This window comes from Strix uralensis, chromosome 11, assembly GCF_047716275.1.
Source record: "Strix uralensis isolate ZFMK-TIS-50842 chromosome 11, bStrUra1, whole genome shotgun sequence".
In the NCBI taxonomy this organism is placed as follows: Eukaryota; Metazoa; Chordata; class Aves; order Strigiformes; family Strigidae; genus Strix; species Strix uralensis.
The window spans coordinates 12,405,491-12,423,572 of record NC_133982.1 but is presented as its reverse complement, the minus strand read 5'-3'; the positions used below and the strand labels follow the sequence as shown (position 1 = coordinate 12,423,572).

At 40.8% G+C, this 18,082-nt stretch overlaps 1 protein-coding gene across 9 annotated transcripts in view; it reads right to left on the bottom strand.

The window, feature by feature from the left end:
- Positions 1–18,082, bottom strand: part of MEGF11 (multiple EGF like domains 11) — a 306,502-nt gene that overhangs the window by 91,471 nt on the left and 196,949 nt on the right. For all 9 annotated transcript variants that reach the window (XR_012630339.1, XM_074879910.1, XM_074879909.1 and 6 more), the window contains 3 exons: positions 12,883–13,129; positions 11,086–11,206; positions 5,695–5,831 (listed from right to left, as the gene is read on the bottom strand). Coding sequence is in view for 8 of the 9 variants with exons in the window: in XM_074879910.1 (XP_074736011.1) it covers positions 5,695–5,831; positions 11,086–11,206; positions 12,883–13,129 (505 nt within the window). In the remaining variant the exon portion in view is untranslated. The remainder of the gene's footprint in view (positions 1–5,694; positions 5,832–11,085; positions 11,207–12,882; positions 13,130–18,082) is intronic.

Here is an 18,082-nt window from a genome sequence, read left to right as displayed (position 1 = left end):
GTTTGCACGTCCCCCCTCTCCAGCCTGTCCAGGTCCCTCTGGATGGATCCCTTCCCTCCAGCATCTCAGCTGCACCGCACACCTCAGTGTTGATGGGGAACTTGCTGACGGTACACTTGATCCCACTGTCCGTGTTGCCAACAAAGATGTTAAACAGTGCTGGTCCCAACCCCGACCCCTGACAAATATCACTCATCACTGCTCTCCACTTGGACATCGAGCTGTTGACCTCAACTCTTCGAGTGTGACCATCCTATAGTCTAGTCTGCTTATGAGTTTTACATGGGAATGTTTTTGTTAATGGATTAAGTATAAAATCATTGATCATTTATTTAAGTAATATACTGTGAACTGATGGTATCATTGAGTCAGATGTGATATTTAGGGCATGTAAATTGCTGTTAATTGAAAGTGCATTAATCTCTGTCCAATTATATCCTGCAAAATTCGCATTAGTTCATATTACTGTAGTTAACAAAGTGCATTCTTGTTTCCTGAACCTTGACAATTCCACCCATCAACCATAAGAAACTGATACAGAATAAGATACTTTATAAAAAAACCCTCATCTGTTTGCTTTCCCTTTATTACAGAAGGATTGTGCACCTTCTTTAAAAGCATATGGTCCTCTTAGTGATAATGAGGATTGAAAGGGAACGTGGTCTATTAAGCAATATTGAGTAAAGTGTTCTCCAGAAACACAGAGTTTTACTTTCCCTTTACGCTGTCATTGCACCAGCTTTATACCAACTAGGAGAAAATACAGCCCTTTGTCTTTTGTGTGTACTTCTGAGTAACTAAAGCTCAAATTTGCTTTTCATCTCTTACTCCAGGGATGCTCAATAGTATAAAATCTCAAGACAAATCACTTTCATGCTCCTTAGTGTAGTATCTTCTCCAAAATTGCCAACATTTTTAATATTTGATACACATAAAAATGGAACCTGCAAACACTATACACAGATTGTTTTAAATTGCACCTTCCATGCACTGTTTAAAATATTTCCCTACTGGATACATTATGAAATCTGCCAAAAATTCTGTTTCATTGTCCTACACAACCAGTTTAAGTGTTCATAATATTTCTTACTTTGAAAAGCTCAACTAAGATCCTAAAGAAAGCAACTGATTCTGTGCTTGACATAATTCAGTGGTTTCAAAATTCTGCAGTGAGTCAGTACTACAGTTTACATGATCCACCGTGAAATACAGATATGCCTTTTCAGTTAATAAAAAAAGAAAAAGAAGCCCAGAAAAGCCCAATTCCCTTATCACATGGATGCCAGATATTGGAAATTGCCTATCAGCATTAATTTAATCCTGAGCATTGATTAAAGTGTATACTGTAAACTCAGTGGGTAGAGGCAATTGTTAAATGTCTTTCGGCAGGTCATTTCACAGCTGGCAGGTGAGAGTTAATATAATGATCAGTAATAAAAGATTAATGTGTGATGCAAGCCAGGCAAAACTGCAGTGAACCCAGTCAGTATATAAGAAGAGCATTACTTTTGCCACTTCAGATTATCACGTTTTAGTAAAAATAAATGAACAAAGCAAAAGGCCTAGCTGGTGATTTAATTGCAGCAAGCATCAACACCGTTGCTAGTTACACAATCCAAGTTCAGGAGTTCATACAAGACCCAAAGAGAGAGTAGCCTGTGACAAACAGGAAGGGAAAGAGCCCAGAGAATCGCCAGCTGTACTGGCTGTTAGCCCTGCTACTCTCAGGGAAATAACAAGCAAAGAATGGTTAACATTAGGACTGAAACACTTAAAGCAAATGAAATGCAATGAAGAACATATTAAGATGTCTTATGTCTCCATTGCTGTGTACAGCTCTACTAGTTAGCAGGAGAGCACTGTACTCAACGAGATGAATACTTAGTCAATAGTGCACTATATCATTCTATATTTATAGAAGATGAAGCATTACCTAGCAGGGAGAAAAGCATCTGGAAATGAAATATTGACGACCTAATCCATTTACATAATTAGCCTTTTTCTACTAACAATTTAACCAACTTATTTATTTGGAGATCAAGCAGCTACCGCTAATGAATTTTATACAAAGAATACTAATAATGACTCCTCTGGAACATAGGAATAATCACAGCAGGAATTAGCTTTCTACTTAAACATCTTTCCTTCGCAACATATCAATCTAATGTGTCCATAGCACCATTAACAACCAGATACATTGTTCAATTAAATTACAAAATGAGCTGCTAAGCCCTAGTTATGTTTCTTGTTTAATTTACATTGCTTTCTGCCTATCTGGGGAGATTCGTATTATAATATCCACTGAACTTTAATATGTACTATAATTATTTGGGTTGGGATAGGATAATACGGCTGTCACCTGTAGAATTAATGGAAGCAATTTCACAAAATATTAAACATAAGACAGCCTGCTTAACAGATGAACTTAGAACATACACATTTTTTCCAGATAAATTTTTTTCATGGAATAATGCTGTAAAGTTTTTTAGGCTTTTCTGTTTGTTTGTTTTGAAACAGTGATCACATTTATGTAGCACAGACAAATATTGAAAGGCACCCGAAATACACTAACCTGGAGATTGCCATTCTGTTGATAAAAGACACAGGTACAAATACAGCAACAAGAGAGTAAGTCTGCTCATATTGTTATAACAAATGTGGTATTTATTCTTTTAAGATTCAATCTTTAGATTTAATGGCAATATGGAAAACAAAGCTAAACCAGTATGTTCGCTTTTCCTGTCAGCCACTGAATTCTTAGACACCCTATCCTCAGCTTCTAACTGTGCTTCTGCTATTATTCCTTTCCAGCTTGCAAAACATACATTTACATGACATATCCAGTCATTTTAGCAGAGCACAAAGCTTCCTGAAGTTATTAATAGTGCTTGCCAATTTTCTAGATACTTAGTGTAGTGTTACTTCATGGAAAACAGGTAGGGAACAAAGTGTGGCAATTACATTTACATAGACCTTTACAACCATTTCACCTCCACAGATATTTATCTGTTATTATCTTCTGCACAAGACGATGAACTGTAGTATTACATAATACTTACTGACAATTAAAAAAGATGATAGCAGATAAAGTGTGTTTATATTTTTATTGTTATTCACAATATCTGTTATTATTAAGAAATTTTTTTAGTGCCTTATAAAATTTTAAAGAAAACACTGTTGTGCAGCAGCATTCTCCTGCCACACTTGCAACTATACTGCAACACTGCAACAGTTACATGTGATCCAGAAAGTAAAACAAGCTAAAATGGTGCTGACTGATCTGTTCCATTGTCCACGCTGTATGAACACATAACTAAGGAAAGCAATTTAGACTTTTTAAAGACCTTGTGCCTGCTCCTGCCCTCACTGAAATCAATGGGCAATCTACCATTAGCTACCTGCAGTTAACAGCAAGGCAAAGGTACATGTGCCTGTCCAGAGCAAACCATTACCAGCCATGTGCTGTCCTAGCCCAAGTGAGAGGCAGAACTCCAATCAAATATAATGGGCCTAAGGTTTCACTTCCCTTATTGAAGGCTGATTAAAGGCTGATAGATAAACATGTTTTAACCTTCTGAGTACCTGTTTGAAAGGTGGGAATTTCCAGGCTAATACAGTTTTTCCCTGCTGCTAGAAAATCTTTCCGAACTGCCACTTTACCTAACTTTCTCCTGTTTTCATTCATCCTTCCACACACCTGCATTTCTGCTCTTCTGCCCCTCCCTTCAGTGTCTGTCTTTCACTTCCCTGCCCCAGGATGGGCCAGGTGAGCCATTCCTAGGAGGTTTGCTCGGGTGCAGGTCCACAGTGTGACTTCCCTTGGCTTCTTTTCCATCTCTTCCAACCGATCATGCCTTATTTTCTCCTCCCTGCTTCTGTCTTCTCAAGCAACAGCTCTCTTTGGAGTCCAAATCTCTCCCACTTTTTTTCCAAGTACAGATCTGAAGAGCCCCCACTCCCTTTGCTCAAGGACAATCCTTGGGAACTCCTGTGAGGTCTGTCCCATAGTGCCTCCTCTGCTCAGTCTCTCCCCGATCTGCCCTCTCCAGCCCCTCTCTGAGGACAATCAGCAGCAAAACCCTCTGATTTTGACAGCAGGCAGAACTAGGTCTTCTGCTTTCTACTCGCCATCTCCTTTCCTCAACCCCAACGGTCCTTTCTCTACTGTTACTGCTGGAGTGTGTAAGTGCTGCTGTTCGGCAACTCCATTACTGTTCTTTCCGTGTGTCACATGCCTGTGGCAGAGCCAGCTCTTCTGCTGCATGTCTCCCTCGCGGCTGGGGGCTGTGTTGGCAGCTGAGCAAAGGAGCTGGCTCAGCTTCAGGCTGCTGGTGGGGAGCTCCCGACAGCTCTGACACTGTTGATTCACCTACAGCCAGAAATCAATCTAAGTCTGCAACAACCAAACGAGGAGACCTAGAGACAGAGGGACTCTGTCAGCCTTCCGGAGCACGGCCACTCCGCGGACAGGTTGGGATTGAAGTGTGGTCACCAGTATAAGTGTCCAGGCTGCACAGTTGCTTTCTTTAGTGAAATTGTCTCCAAAAGGAGAGAAAGAGAAAGCTTTGGTTAGCAACAATAATTATATGGTACCCTATGGCTGAAATCACTGTCTCCAGATGGAGGATGGGGGAAATGAGACATGCTGATGTCTTCTCCACTAAATTCATTTGAAATAATTAGTATTTCCACCATATTCAACCACATGCAAATCCTGATATAATCTCCAGAGACCCCTCCAATTACCACTGTTGATAAAATGGAAACTTCCATATTTAATGGGAATGAGCACAGCTTTCTGAACCCCAGCACAGTGCTGAAGGTTGGTCTGTTTGTGTGCTATAAAGACCTGCTGATTAGACAATGAAGCAAGAAATGAGAAATTCCAGAGAGCTTTGCTGCATAAAAGTATTATTGTAGCATATGTCTGTATACTGATTCTGGCTTGTTCTAGCTAATAAAAAAAGGTAAGATGTAGGAGAAAGGGCTTTAGTATGGCATACACTAGGGAGCTGTGCCCACGGTCTCTGGACCTAGTGACACAGTCCAAGCCCTAGTGAAAACTGCGTATGAAAGCTTGTTTAGCTGCAGCTTCCCCACCTTTGTTAGCCCTGCTGGCAGGATTAGCTGGAGGGCTAAGCCAGAGTGCGTTACAATCCCACCTTGACTTTGCTGTGTAGTCATTTTGCTGAATCCATGACACCTTTGTAAAACAATATTATCATCTTCTCTGATCGATTTATGGGTGAAGGCTCTTGTTTATAAATTTTGAGGATTTATCGCTTTTTGTTGGTGTCTGAGATGGATAAGTGCTGCAGCAGCACAGAGGGGCTGAAGGAAACGTTGCTGCATTGCTTACTCTTGAGGATATTAATTTGTATAAATATAGTTCATTTACATATCTTGTAAACATGTAATGCTCCCTATTAAATTTATCACTGTAAATATCTAAATTAAATTTAATCCATTAAATTTTAAAAGTTGTATTAAAAAAAACCTGTAAATGGAGAGCATTGCCAATAAAAAGTAATAACATTGCCACATTTATAATGCTTGAACTGTTTCAGAAGGATGAACGTAACTGGAGCAATAGAAACATAACACCATTTTTCAGAGAGTAAGATTGTCCTAGAAAGGCTATAAATATTGCCAATCCATGGTTAAAACTAAAGGCTTTGGGGTTTCGATTTTTACCTGTCTCCTATATAGCCAGCTGAACAGATGCATTTTCCTGTCACGGGATCACAGTGTCCTCCGTTGTGGCATGGACAGTCCTGGCTGCAGTTAATTCCAAACGTTCCAGGAGGACATGGCTGTGCACACACCAGCCCCTGGCAAGGTTGCAGAAAGAGCAGTATTTCAGTCAACATTCATAATGCAATAAATTTCTATATGCAGCTTGGATTTTTATTGTCCTTCTTGCTAAAACTAGATCTAAGTGTAGTGGCAGTATTTTTTCTGTTTAAGATGGACTAAAGACAGTCTCAAAATTCTGCTAACAGAGTAAATGCCTGTCTACCCTATCTTCAGAAAGGATTTTTCTCGCCACTGTACAGTCACTGATAATTCTCTTCTTTGGATCTCCCCCATAAATTGCAGCTGGGGTGGCAGCATATTCACTGCTCCTTGAATAGACGCAGGAAGGCTTGGGAGCGGTTAAAGGCAACCAGAGAAGGCTACAAAGCTGCCTATGTGCTGGTGGGTTTTTTTGTGAAATAGAGAGTCAGAAAAGTTGTTGGACCTACCCTGGGTGTCACAAAGTGAACATTTGGGAAGAAGGGGATTGTTGGAAAGGCTGCACTGGGAAGATGAAGTTCTGCTAGTTGTGACAGTCTATGATGATCTCCCCGGTTCAGACAGCCCCCCTTCATCCAACCATGAAGACAACCAAAATACAACTTCTGGAGAAGTCCTTTACCACTCTTCAGATCCTACCTACTCCATTGCCCCTACTCTCATCAAGCCCCCACACTCATCTCTTCAAGCAGTACAGAATGGCATCTGCCAGTGCTTTGTCCAGGCCGTGCAGGAGGCAGGATGGGAACAAGAGGTTGGGATATTTGTCGAAAGCCACCAGTGACAACAGAAGCAATCTGACTCTCCACATCAGCAGCGCAGCAGCTTTTTGGCCAGAAGACATGAGTTTGCAGTGGAATATCTGCCTAATCCCTGAACACTGGCTGGATGCATCATCCAACATCCTCCCAGCCCCTTATCGCCAACCTTGGAGCCATATATCAGTCCCTGACCTGTCTCAATTCCGCGTTTTGGTGGCTACCTCCTTCTCCCATTTTATGCTCCCAGCCCCCTGCTTTCCTGCCTACTTATTCCAGACTACCCCAAATCCTTATTGCAGACTCCCTTTTAGTCCTCTCCTTCATCCAGACCCAAATCCCCATTTCTGAGTTGTTTCCTCCTTCCCCTCCCTGCTTAACCATCTCCGAACGAAAGTGAAGAAAAGACAGACTGTCATTCTTGGTTGTGCACTCTGACACTGCTCATAAGGAAGAGCAATTGCTGGGCAAGACTTGTTCCAGCTCCTCAGCCCCAAGGCAGAGAATGTTTACCATGGGTTGTGTCTTTGGAGAATTTACCTGCCAAACTCAGGTAGTTTTCCCCCAAGTATCACATAATGTCCCCTGCCAAGTATCAAGGCCTTACAAGGATTTCCATAGACTTTCTTAGAAGTTGTATGAATGTTTTTTTATGTGAGCAAACATAAAATCTGAGGCTGGCATCCAGCTGACTAACTTCAGCCAAAACAAGTCTGGCAGTGCTGTGATCTGAAGATGGGGTCCCATAATGGAAAATGTTTGGCAACTGTAGCAAGTGGTTCTGCTGCCAGTGCCATGCACAGTGCACAGTGTTTGATAGAAACAGTGTTTTTCTGTCCCTATTATTATTTTGTTTTAATCTCCCAGAAGTCTTATTTCCCTAACCAAGCCCCAGGGGTTCTGAGTTTTAAACAAGGCACATATTAAGACACAACTTATACGAAACATAAAACAGGAACATAATGGCTGCTTTCACTCCTCGGGGTTTTTGCTCAACAGTTTGGGAAGTTCAGCAATATCAACAACCCCAAAGTGGAGAGGCTGCTCTTCAATGTAATCATAAAAGAGATACTTCAAGCCTTTCCCAACCAGTGATAGGTGGCTTCTTGGCTGTAAAATAGACAGGTTGGCCTCAGTTCAAGAACTTTCAGATTACAGTGTTAAAAAACTGGTGTCTCTGGACTTGAGTAATACACAACACTATATATCTGAAAATGTAAGTATCCATTTATCTTGATAATAAATACTTTCTCTCTTCACGTCTCAAAAGGAACAGGATTTCTATCAACAAATGATGAGAAAGCAATACTCTGTGATGCATCCCCCCGGAGCCAAGAGAATCTTTAGGCATACTTTTTGCATTAATATGTACTAAGGGACTCCAAAACATCCCTCTCTGGAGGATCAAATGTCAGACCAACATTTCCTGCTGCTTATACATCTAATGAGTAAAGTTCACCCCATCAGCACCTTTTTTAAGGCCCTGATCTCATCAGCTTTTGCTTTTGACATTGTTTGATATATTATTACCATTTTGTAGTAGAGAAAAGATTTTTTTCTTCTCCATTTTCTTACACACTCCCGTGTTTAAAATCCACAACAGAAAGAAAAAGACAAAAATAATAATTATAGTTGCTTCCTAAAACCCAGAGGCAATGAAGAAAAAAGTGATTAGCAGAATGCGTTGTATTAACATGGCACCATGATGCAGAGCCTGGAGAATGGGATCTGGGAGCAGACAGGGTGTGTTGCCAGTGACAAATGTTCTGTCACGTAAGGGAAGATTGCTGCTTTTCTGAGCACAGAGATCTAGTCCTTCAAAAGTGCTTCTGAGAAGCATTGTGAATGCTAAATTCAACTTCTTTCCCTACTTACTGAGAGTGCTTGGAGAATTTAATGTTGCAAATGAGAAAGATGTATAGAATTAAACCAGTAAATTGTTAATGAGGCCCTAAAGCAGCCACCCACTAACTCCCACAGCCACAAAGACAAAGACACAGAAGTGGAAAAAGCCCAACATTGTAGTATGCCGGAAGACACATTTTGTTGACTAGTTCAACAATATATGCTGTTAGCCAACATCTTGGTGAAAAACCCATGGGACAGTAAAATCTCACAGGACACAGTTTGTATAATTTGTTGTGCTGCTGGGAGAGTCTGCACTGGGTGGGAGGAAGCAGGAGGAAAGAAATATTATAAGTAGTAAAAGAACCAGGCTTTGAAGATGGCAGATCCAAGGAAGAACGTAAGAACCCTAGAATTTCCTCCCATTCAACTTAATGCCTCCCCTTGCATATCCCACAGGCAACCAAGCTCCTAAGGGAGCTGAGCTGCTGTTAATAAGCCTACCCTAGGAAAGGATAAAAGTCTCAGCTCATCCAGCAGAAATAAAATCCAAGTGGATTTGCACTTGTATAAATCCAGAGAGAATTCTCTCCTTCCAACATGATGGTATATTCAATAGATTATGTGCAGTCTCAAGCCTCAAAATCAGCAAGTAAAATTCCTGATGTCAAAGAAAGACTATCCATGGTGTGAAATAAAATGAATACTGTCTAGCAATCCCATCTCACTTGCTCGTTTACAGCCCACTCATGTCTCACTTCCCAAACCATTCCAACCACCAAGAGTTAAAAATATAGCATGAAAAAAATTTTTTTTCTCTCTCTGTGTACTGAATTACCAGCTTTTCATTCAAACCCTGGAGAGACCCTTTATACTTAAATTCTCAACATTTACAAGCTGAGTGCTTTTACTTATAATTTCAGTTTCTTTCCCCAGAATACTTGATCTCTCTCTTCAATTTTCAGTTATACTTGTTTCAAACATCAATTGTTAACTCTAGTGTTTCTCTGGGGACTGAGCAGCCAACAACACAGTTTTCAGGAAAGTCTCTCTGGGCCACTAAAAATGCAGAGAAGAAACTCCAAGCTGTAAGGAACAGGGCAGAAGTGGGCCAGAATACACGACCACAGCTGCTGTGCTGCCCCAGTGCTGTGGTTCTTCTTTAAGGTCTATGCTGCATCCTAAATGACCTCTAAAAACTTCCTGCTCTGTTCTGATATTCTTATATCTCTTCAGTAATTTCTTAACTTTGCGAAAGAAAACTCCTGACAAAATACAGGGAAGGAAGTCTATGGCAAACCAAGTCAGATCCTCAGAAAAACTGGCATGCAGAAGATAAGGGGAGGTGAAAAAAACACCCTAAAAATAGTATTTTTATGTTAATCACTTTATTGATTACTTCTTAGGGGTAGTGTCAGAATGGACTGATAGGCCCTCAAAAATATTTGAATTGCTTTCTTTATGCTTTAGCTCCAGTACTCTTTAAGAAATAAACTTTTCTTTGTCTCCACTGAATGTCAGTTGAGGGTAAGGTGCCATATTCTTACTTAAGTTTCTGAAAAGTTTTGCCTGTTTTGTCATTTGAAAATGAATAACATCATCACCACCTTTGCCATAACTGGCCAAGTTAGAGAGATTCTAACTCACCAGTTAGAGAGAGATTTTCCATACACAGCTTCCACCAAAAATTAGGGGCAGCAATGTTCTCCCATGTTGCTGCCTGACAGCCACCAGAATCTCATGGTTGGTTCTTCCTAACTAACAGCAGCTGTGTGATCAAATGGAGGCAGCATTTGCTATATTAATCTAAAGGAACACAAACATCTCTCTCAGCCCTTAAATGTTTCAACAAGTATAAGGTCCACTTCAGAAGCCGGAGTTGTACGATGATCTTCAGGGTCTTCCATGTATTAAAATAAACAGTCACAGTACTTGTATGCATTAAAATCCAGTAAGACTGCCAAGAGACTAATTGTCAGATACAGGAAAAATGCCAGGATATTTAGTACAGCTAAATAGTATGTAGGGCTGTGAGACTTGGCAAACCCCAGGAGAGTTAATTATTACATTATTGATAAAGTTGGGGACTTTTAAAATGTTTGGCCTTGCATCCTTGACACAAAGGATGAAAGTACAACCCCTGATGCAAACAAATCTATTGCAATCAATGGGAATTATGCCTGGGTAAGGACAGGACACTGAACTGGTCTGTGTCCTATGTATAGTCCTGCTTTAACAACTGCCTGAGCCATTGAATTCCCCCTGGATTCTCCATCTCTCTGTCTCCTGAAGGGGAAAACAGGACAGTGCTTTTGACAATGTTGAGCTGAGCTTTGAGCTTTCTGTCCCGTCTATGGGTGCAGGGAATATTCCAAGGAACTGTAATTCAGAGACAATTTTTTGTCTCTTCTCCCACACAGAAGTGTAATGAGTAGTTACTGCTTGGTTTACTGTTGTTTGTTTAACTCTATGATTGTAGCTACCAGTCATAGCCTGGTGGCTTGTCTGTGTAAGTGCTGTGCACACATAACAAAGGCAGGCCCAGTTTCAGAATTGTTAGAGACTCATGACAAGAAATAGCAGATACGCATCACAAACACAAAGGGAAGGCATCTGCTGAGACAGTGAACAATTAACTTTCTATTTCAACCCCTAAATGTGGGATGAGTATGAACAAACTACACACCGTCCATCCAGGAGGACAGGAGCACTCTCCAGTGATGTGGTGGCAGACTCCCCCATTCTGGCAAGGACAGCGCAATTCACACTGAGCTCCGTGACTGCCTGGGGGACAGCGCTCTTCACAACTTCGTGGAGAGAAAAGAAACAAGAAAAGAAAGAGATCATTTAAAAGAACTTACAGGAAACAGCAAATGAGGAAAATTCACAACACAGGTCATCATGGGATTCCGTATGCAAATTATAAAACCTCAGTAAGCCTCAGCTGGCATTACCAATTAGCGAAGATTTCTTTTATTTCTGCTGGGGTTATTTATGTGCCATGGATCCAGTTCTGTAAGGCTAATGCATGTGTGTAACCTTTATGCATGTACCAAATTCCACCCATCTCAGCAGGACAACTCATATCCTTTAAAACAGCCCAGGAAAGTTAGAGTTGCAGGATGAAGCCCTCAGTGGGAATTATGTGACATGTCAATAAAAGAAACTGCAAATACAATGAAAGGATGGGATTAAAATGCTTGAAATGTCTCCAGTCACTACTAAATGTTAACATTTGCAGTGTATAATGAACTGGCAAGAAGTAAGCATCATTTAAAGGCTATTTAAGCTCGTAGGATCTCTCTCAGTATTCATGGGGGGCTGAAGTAAGGCTAGTCCCTGCAAAAACCAGCGTCTCCCACATTTGCACATCGATGCTTTTCAGCATCGCTTCCTTCTCTAATCCCAGGTTCTGAAACTACAGTAGGTTCTTCCCCTAACTGACTATCCTCTGATGAGGATGTTCATACAACATTTCAGGGGATGGCCCTGCAAGTACTTACTGCTGAGACCTGACATACTAATGTCAATGGGACCACTCTGAATAGTAAGCAGAGTCTTTAGCAGCGAGTGCTTCCAGGACTGAGGTCACAAGTCTATAAGGCAATTAGGTACTAAATAAAATATTCAAAAGGCATATCACTTATTTATGAGGGTTAATATTGTCTTTATTTTTTACCTTCCCCTTCATGCAGTTCAACAAATAATATTAGACTGCAAAAGTATTAAGTCACCTGTAATAGATCTCTAACCAAATTCAGTGACTAAATTCTCTTTTCCCCTTAAATAATTTTGAAAAACATAATTACTTCTGAAACTACTGAAAGACCTCTAATGAGAACTGATGTTACACTGTGGGCTATTTTAAACAAGAAACTATTGCTTGCTGTCCTAAAATTAATATGCAGATTTTGTGAATCCTACTGGTAAACTTTCAGTGTGGTGGATGGGGATTTAGCTACATGATTCTCGTTAAAGTTAATAGGAGTCACACCGCTAAATCCCTGCTCACTATGCTTAAAATTTACCCCCTAGATAGTAAGCTGATATAGTTAACAGTAATGCTTCCTCAGTTAGATTGAAAGTCAAATAAATTGGGGATGGTAAGTCCCATTTGATATTGCACTGGACTGCTAATGAGTAGAATGTCCAATTGCTTATAAAAACTCAGCTGTAATTTGGATTGTATTCACACACTGAAATTAGGAACAGGTACAGTTGTTGTACAAGCTGGAAACTGTAATGGATTTTTAAGTTCACTTTAGCACTAAATTTTATTTTATTATGCAGACAGGTATAATTAGCAGCAAAAAAAAGAGATTTCCTTTATTTAGTCTCTCTGAAATTCTGTTACCTACTTCTACAAAGGAAAGTGTATAACGCATGGATTGTGTAAAGTTTGCCAATTACTCATTGCATTAAAAGCGGTCAAAGCAAGGCTATTATATGATGCGGAGTAAATTACACCTATCATTGAACTTACAATACCCCCGTGTATCCGGGAGCACAGTGACATTCTCCCGTTTTATGGTCGCAGGTAGCTCCGTTGTGACATTGGCATTTAAACTGGCAGCCCTTGCCGTAGCTCCCAGGGTCACAGAGCTCTTCGCAGCGCCATCCTCGGAAGCCATCTGCACAGACACAGGCACCCGTGATGGGGTTGCAGAGCGCCTCATTCTGACACTGGCAGCGGTTGCTGCAGTGGGGTCCCCAGTGATCGCTATCGCAACCTGGAAAACATACAGTCATTTACCGAGATGATTAGGAAAGTGCCTCGCAAGCAGCTCATCCCAGCCTCTTATGTTTCAGTTGGCAAGCAGGCAGAGGCACTGTTAATAGCACCAACTTTCTAAAGGGCCCTCAGACTTTCTGAAACTACCCCCCTGATCAAGCAATGTACTTTAGCATGCAAGGAGACAACAGCACTAGCATTATACCTAAATTTGAGGACTTGTTTAACACCCTTATTGGATCAGGACCTAAATCTTTTAATATCCTGTTTCTTAGTGCTCTTAGATAGCTGGAAGGAATGAATTTATAGTGGAATTAGATGCAGAGGATCACATCCTGACTGCAGTGTAGCTAATGGCAGGTAGTATTGCCAAGCAAATCCTGTAGATTTAATAATGTCATCAAATATTGTTTCTCTGAACTGTTCCCGTAAGATAACAAATACGATAATCTAAAGAAGGTTTTCTTCTTTGGTGCTGGGGGCTGCTTTGTTTGTTTATTTGTTTTTTTCTGGAGTAAAGAGATGGCAGGGAAGAAAATATCACTGGAGATGGGATTTCATGAGGCTTGACCAAGTTTAAGGATGAAGGTATGGAGTGTGTATGTCAGGTAACTTCTGTGCTGGTAACAGCATGTCCTAGCAATACAGAAGGGCCCCAAACCCTATGGCCATTGACAGGGAGGGGAGGTTCCCTACAGAACACATTAAAGCACAGTGAGAACCCTTCACATGGCAATCCTGCCTGATCCCTTCTCCCTGTTTGCAGACCATATGCAGGATGAGAGAGGGAAGTCAGCATTACAGAAACAGCTTGATCCTGATTTGCTATAGAAACAGCAATCAGCACCTGCAAAACAGCCGTTTAAGATGTATGCATATTAAACAGACAGCTCAAAGCAAACACCCAGAGGTTAAGGTTTCCCTAGTAAACGGCCTGCAGAAAAGCAAGGATTTCTTCAGTAGTCCTACCCTCCGCTTTGCAGCCTTTCAATATAGCTATGTCAAGGGTGAAGAAATTCATCATTCTATTCAGAATAGAGTTGCTGGCAAAATCCCTGGTAAAGACGCAGTTACAGATCATTTTCCAAGTACAGTTGCCTGTGCTCAGAGAACTGGTTTCAATTATATCAACAACTCTTCTGCTAGTGTGAAATCCACTGCCATGCAGGAAATGAGTGTGTAATCCCAGCAACAGAGCTGTCTTCACAAACTCTTTTATTTGCAAACATGTAAACTAATCCCCAGGTGACACTCGCTGCTTCTCAGGCCTGGACCTCTGTTTTCAGACTTAGCAAGGTAAATGTAAAGCCCACTTAAGCCTGATGCTCTTGTCCTAGAAATTTCATAGCTCTCTCCTTCTATGGTACATGGCTATAAACCCACACTGGATGACTATACCTATCAGTGAATTTTGGCAGTATTTTTGTCCTTCTTCTTGAGAAGCAGGATACTCATTGGTCAGTCTGAGGATATTCAGCAGTAAAAGAAGAGAGACTTTACTCAGTTTGCACTGCTGATTACCAGTTTACAAACTTGTGTTTCTTGAGCAACAGTGTTAAAGGCCAAAATAAACCCATGAGAAGACAATTCCAGGCTCTCCAAAAGGCTCTGCAGGGTCTTACAGGGCGCATGTGCAGAGAGATGGTTTAATGTCCTGCAGAAAGCAGTGCATGCAATGTACCCCTGTGCATACTCCTGCTTGTGCCTCACATAAGATACTTTATTGCTTTGCCTCATTTTTCCCACAGCTGTAAACAGGGATGATAGTTCCTCACTAACACCGCTGGGAGCCGAGCAAACAAAATCTTACTCTTTATAAGTCTTAAATTATTACTGAGAATCTGTGGAAAGAGATGATCCATCTTTATTTCCCATAGACACTCACAAAGACTCTGTAAGCCTTCTGGGACAGGGAGCAAAACTGATGGAGCTGATGGAGTTTCCCAGCAATTTCCATTCCAGAAACACTGATTTGTTTTCCACAGAACTTGAACATCAAGGGATGCCGTTCTGCACCTCCACAACGGGTACAAATCTGAACGACGCAAGCATAGCCAATAGCCCTTTGCATGGGAAAGTAGAATGCAGGAATCAAACTTAACCCTGCCTGCTTCGGAGACTTGATTCCTACCTTACCACACCCCACTGCCGGACTATGGGTTGCTCTGGGCTCATATAATTCCAGCTGCAATTAATTTGCTTAATATGAATAAATAATATTCATTAGAAGATGTGGTTTGTATCGTTGGTCTTCCCTGTCTCAGGCGAGCGCCCCAATCATCAGATTTGTCTGCTCAGTTTGTGTTTTCCACTTTGCAAGAAAGTGAAGGAGAAAGCAAACATTTTATAGAATGGGAAAACCATTTCCCATCATCAGTTCAAGCATCTTGTTTCACATTTACAGTGTCTGCCCCAAACACAACTCCTTTACGTACGTCAATCTTATTTGAACACTTACTATTGATATTTGGTCACATGCTTGCTTTTTCCCTGTATCAAATTTCACTTCACAATCTAGCCAAAGGGAAGAGCAAAATGCTGAAGTAAAGAGCAGAAATTCCTCTAATTGGTTGTAAAATCATAAAAAACCAAATCTGGATAATAAAAGAAGCCTGCAGTGACCAGAAAACCAGCTGGCAGCTACACAGATTTTTCCAAAGGCTTCTAAGTACAAGGCATCAGTGAGCACACATTGCAAGATTCAGTATGTTTAGCCCAAATTAGCTAGCCAAAATGTTTTAATTATCTAAGAAATAAAACAGCTTGGCATACCAGATAGCTACTAAGAATGTGAATTTCATGGGGATTTATTATGGAGAAGACATAAAAATGAGGATTAAAGTACATCTGAATGCTCATGGAAGACACAGGAAAAACAGAATTACAAAAAGATGGGGCTTGTACCATCTCTCATCTACAGCACCTGATACAGCCTCTGCACTTGTTAGGCTTCTTTTTATGTTCCTAAAACTACCAGCAGGTTTTGACTACTGTTCTCCAAATGGTTTGAAACTGGAGTCATAGTATGTGTGTATAACTGAGGTGAACATCCTGTTGTTTCTCTAAAGATGGGAGCATAGACACACGATGACATGTTGGCCTCTCCTAGGTTTAAGTCTTTACCTCAGATGGCAAAGATTTTCTACTTCTAGCTATCAGTTCAAGTCCTATATATGTCACAACTAGCAGAGCCATTTCATGCAGTATCAATTCATCCACTGTTGATTAATGGCAAAGGGAATTGAGTGAAATTCATTGGCAACGTGTTAGTGTAAAATTTGTGATAATGAAGTATCATCCTCACCTGATTTTACACTGCAGTAATCTCACATGAAAATAAGATCTTTGTTGCTCAAAGTTTATCAATTCCTGTTGGCTTCTTCTCCCTTTTAAGTCCCATATTGCAGAGACAGTCTGTCGAGTGGCAAGTAAATTCTTTACCTATATGATTTCACTGGGATATTCTGTGATAGATTGTGATAACTCGGATCTGCACTGGGTAACTTCTGTACCTTTACAAAGGTAGGCAGATACAGAGTTGATAAGCTAAATCCAAGTACTTACTCATACAAGTAATTCCACTGAGCTCAATAGGGACCACTCATGTGTGAGACTACTCCAGTGGATAACTAGCTATGGGATGGGGGTCTGGTAGTTCCTGCTAGAAAATTAAAAAAGCAGAAGAAACCAAAGACTTAAGCAACCAAGACATATTTTTTCTATAAACATCAGTGTGGCAAATCCTAGCTGGTGTGTGATAGCAATTCCAGTTTCTGAGATACAGGCAAAGCAGCCTCAGAGCCATGGAAGCCCGTTGCACTTCAGGATTGTTAGCACCACTTATGTGGGCACAGAGAGGCCATTTTAAAATACAACCCAAGCCTAGCACAGTCTAATCCTACTCTTGTTGATCGCCTCTATGTGTTACCATAATAGAGATAAATAATAACAGCAACAACATGTGAACAGAAAGCTGATTAAAGCTTACACAAGAGCTACACTGTAAATGCATATGCCATTAAAAACGTCAAAATGATACAGAGACTTTAACTATACCATCAATAAGAAAAGCAACCTGAGAGTGGTGATGCCAGGGAGGTACAAATGCTCCCTTTAGACTGCATGTGTGGATGTCGATACCATGAGAGATGAGTCTGAAATAGCCAGCGCTCTCTTGGGAGATGCTACATTAAAGGGAGCTGCCATATTTCAGGTCACGTGCTAACATTCCCTGGCAAACGTGCTAACTTACTTACTTTTTCTCCTTCAAAAATATGACTAGAGATTAATTGCCACCAATAAAAATGAATATAACTCTGTAAAGGATGATGCTGGGTGCCTAAGCATAATTACAGTTGTCTGCATACGGTAGTACGACAGGTGAAAGATAAATCCCTTCGTGGAAAGCTTGTTCAACACAGCAAAAGTGTTTTCTTCCTCTCTGCATCTCTAGCCCCACCTCAAAGCCTCAGTAGCTTGTTGAAGTGAGGGCTAATTACAGCAGGCTCTGCATATACGCCACTATAGTCGTGCATGACATCCTGTTACCAATTCTGTCCTGTTAAATACACAACAAGGACACACTGGAAGTGCTGCTTCACTCCCAAATGGCTGTTTTCCCCTCTAGGAATGATTAGTGAATTGCTGTGTTCTGGGTCAACAGAGCTACCCAGTACTTAGTGCAGCAGCACAAGTCAGACACCAATGGAGCAAATACAGAAGTTTGAAAATTTAGCAGATAAATAAAAGGACTCCCAAGGAAGGGATGACATTCATCAAGTGACTTATCCTGACACGAGAGAGTCAAAAGTGCTCTTCCAGTGCTTTTCCATCACTGCAAGGATACACTGTTAATATGAAAACAGCATCTTCTATCACAGCAGCACCAAAATCTGTGGTCTTAAGGTCTATGTTTATTTTGTTCTCGTTAGCATAAGCCTGCATGTGTCTT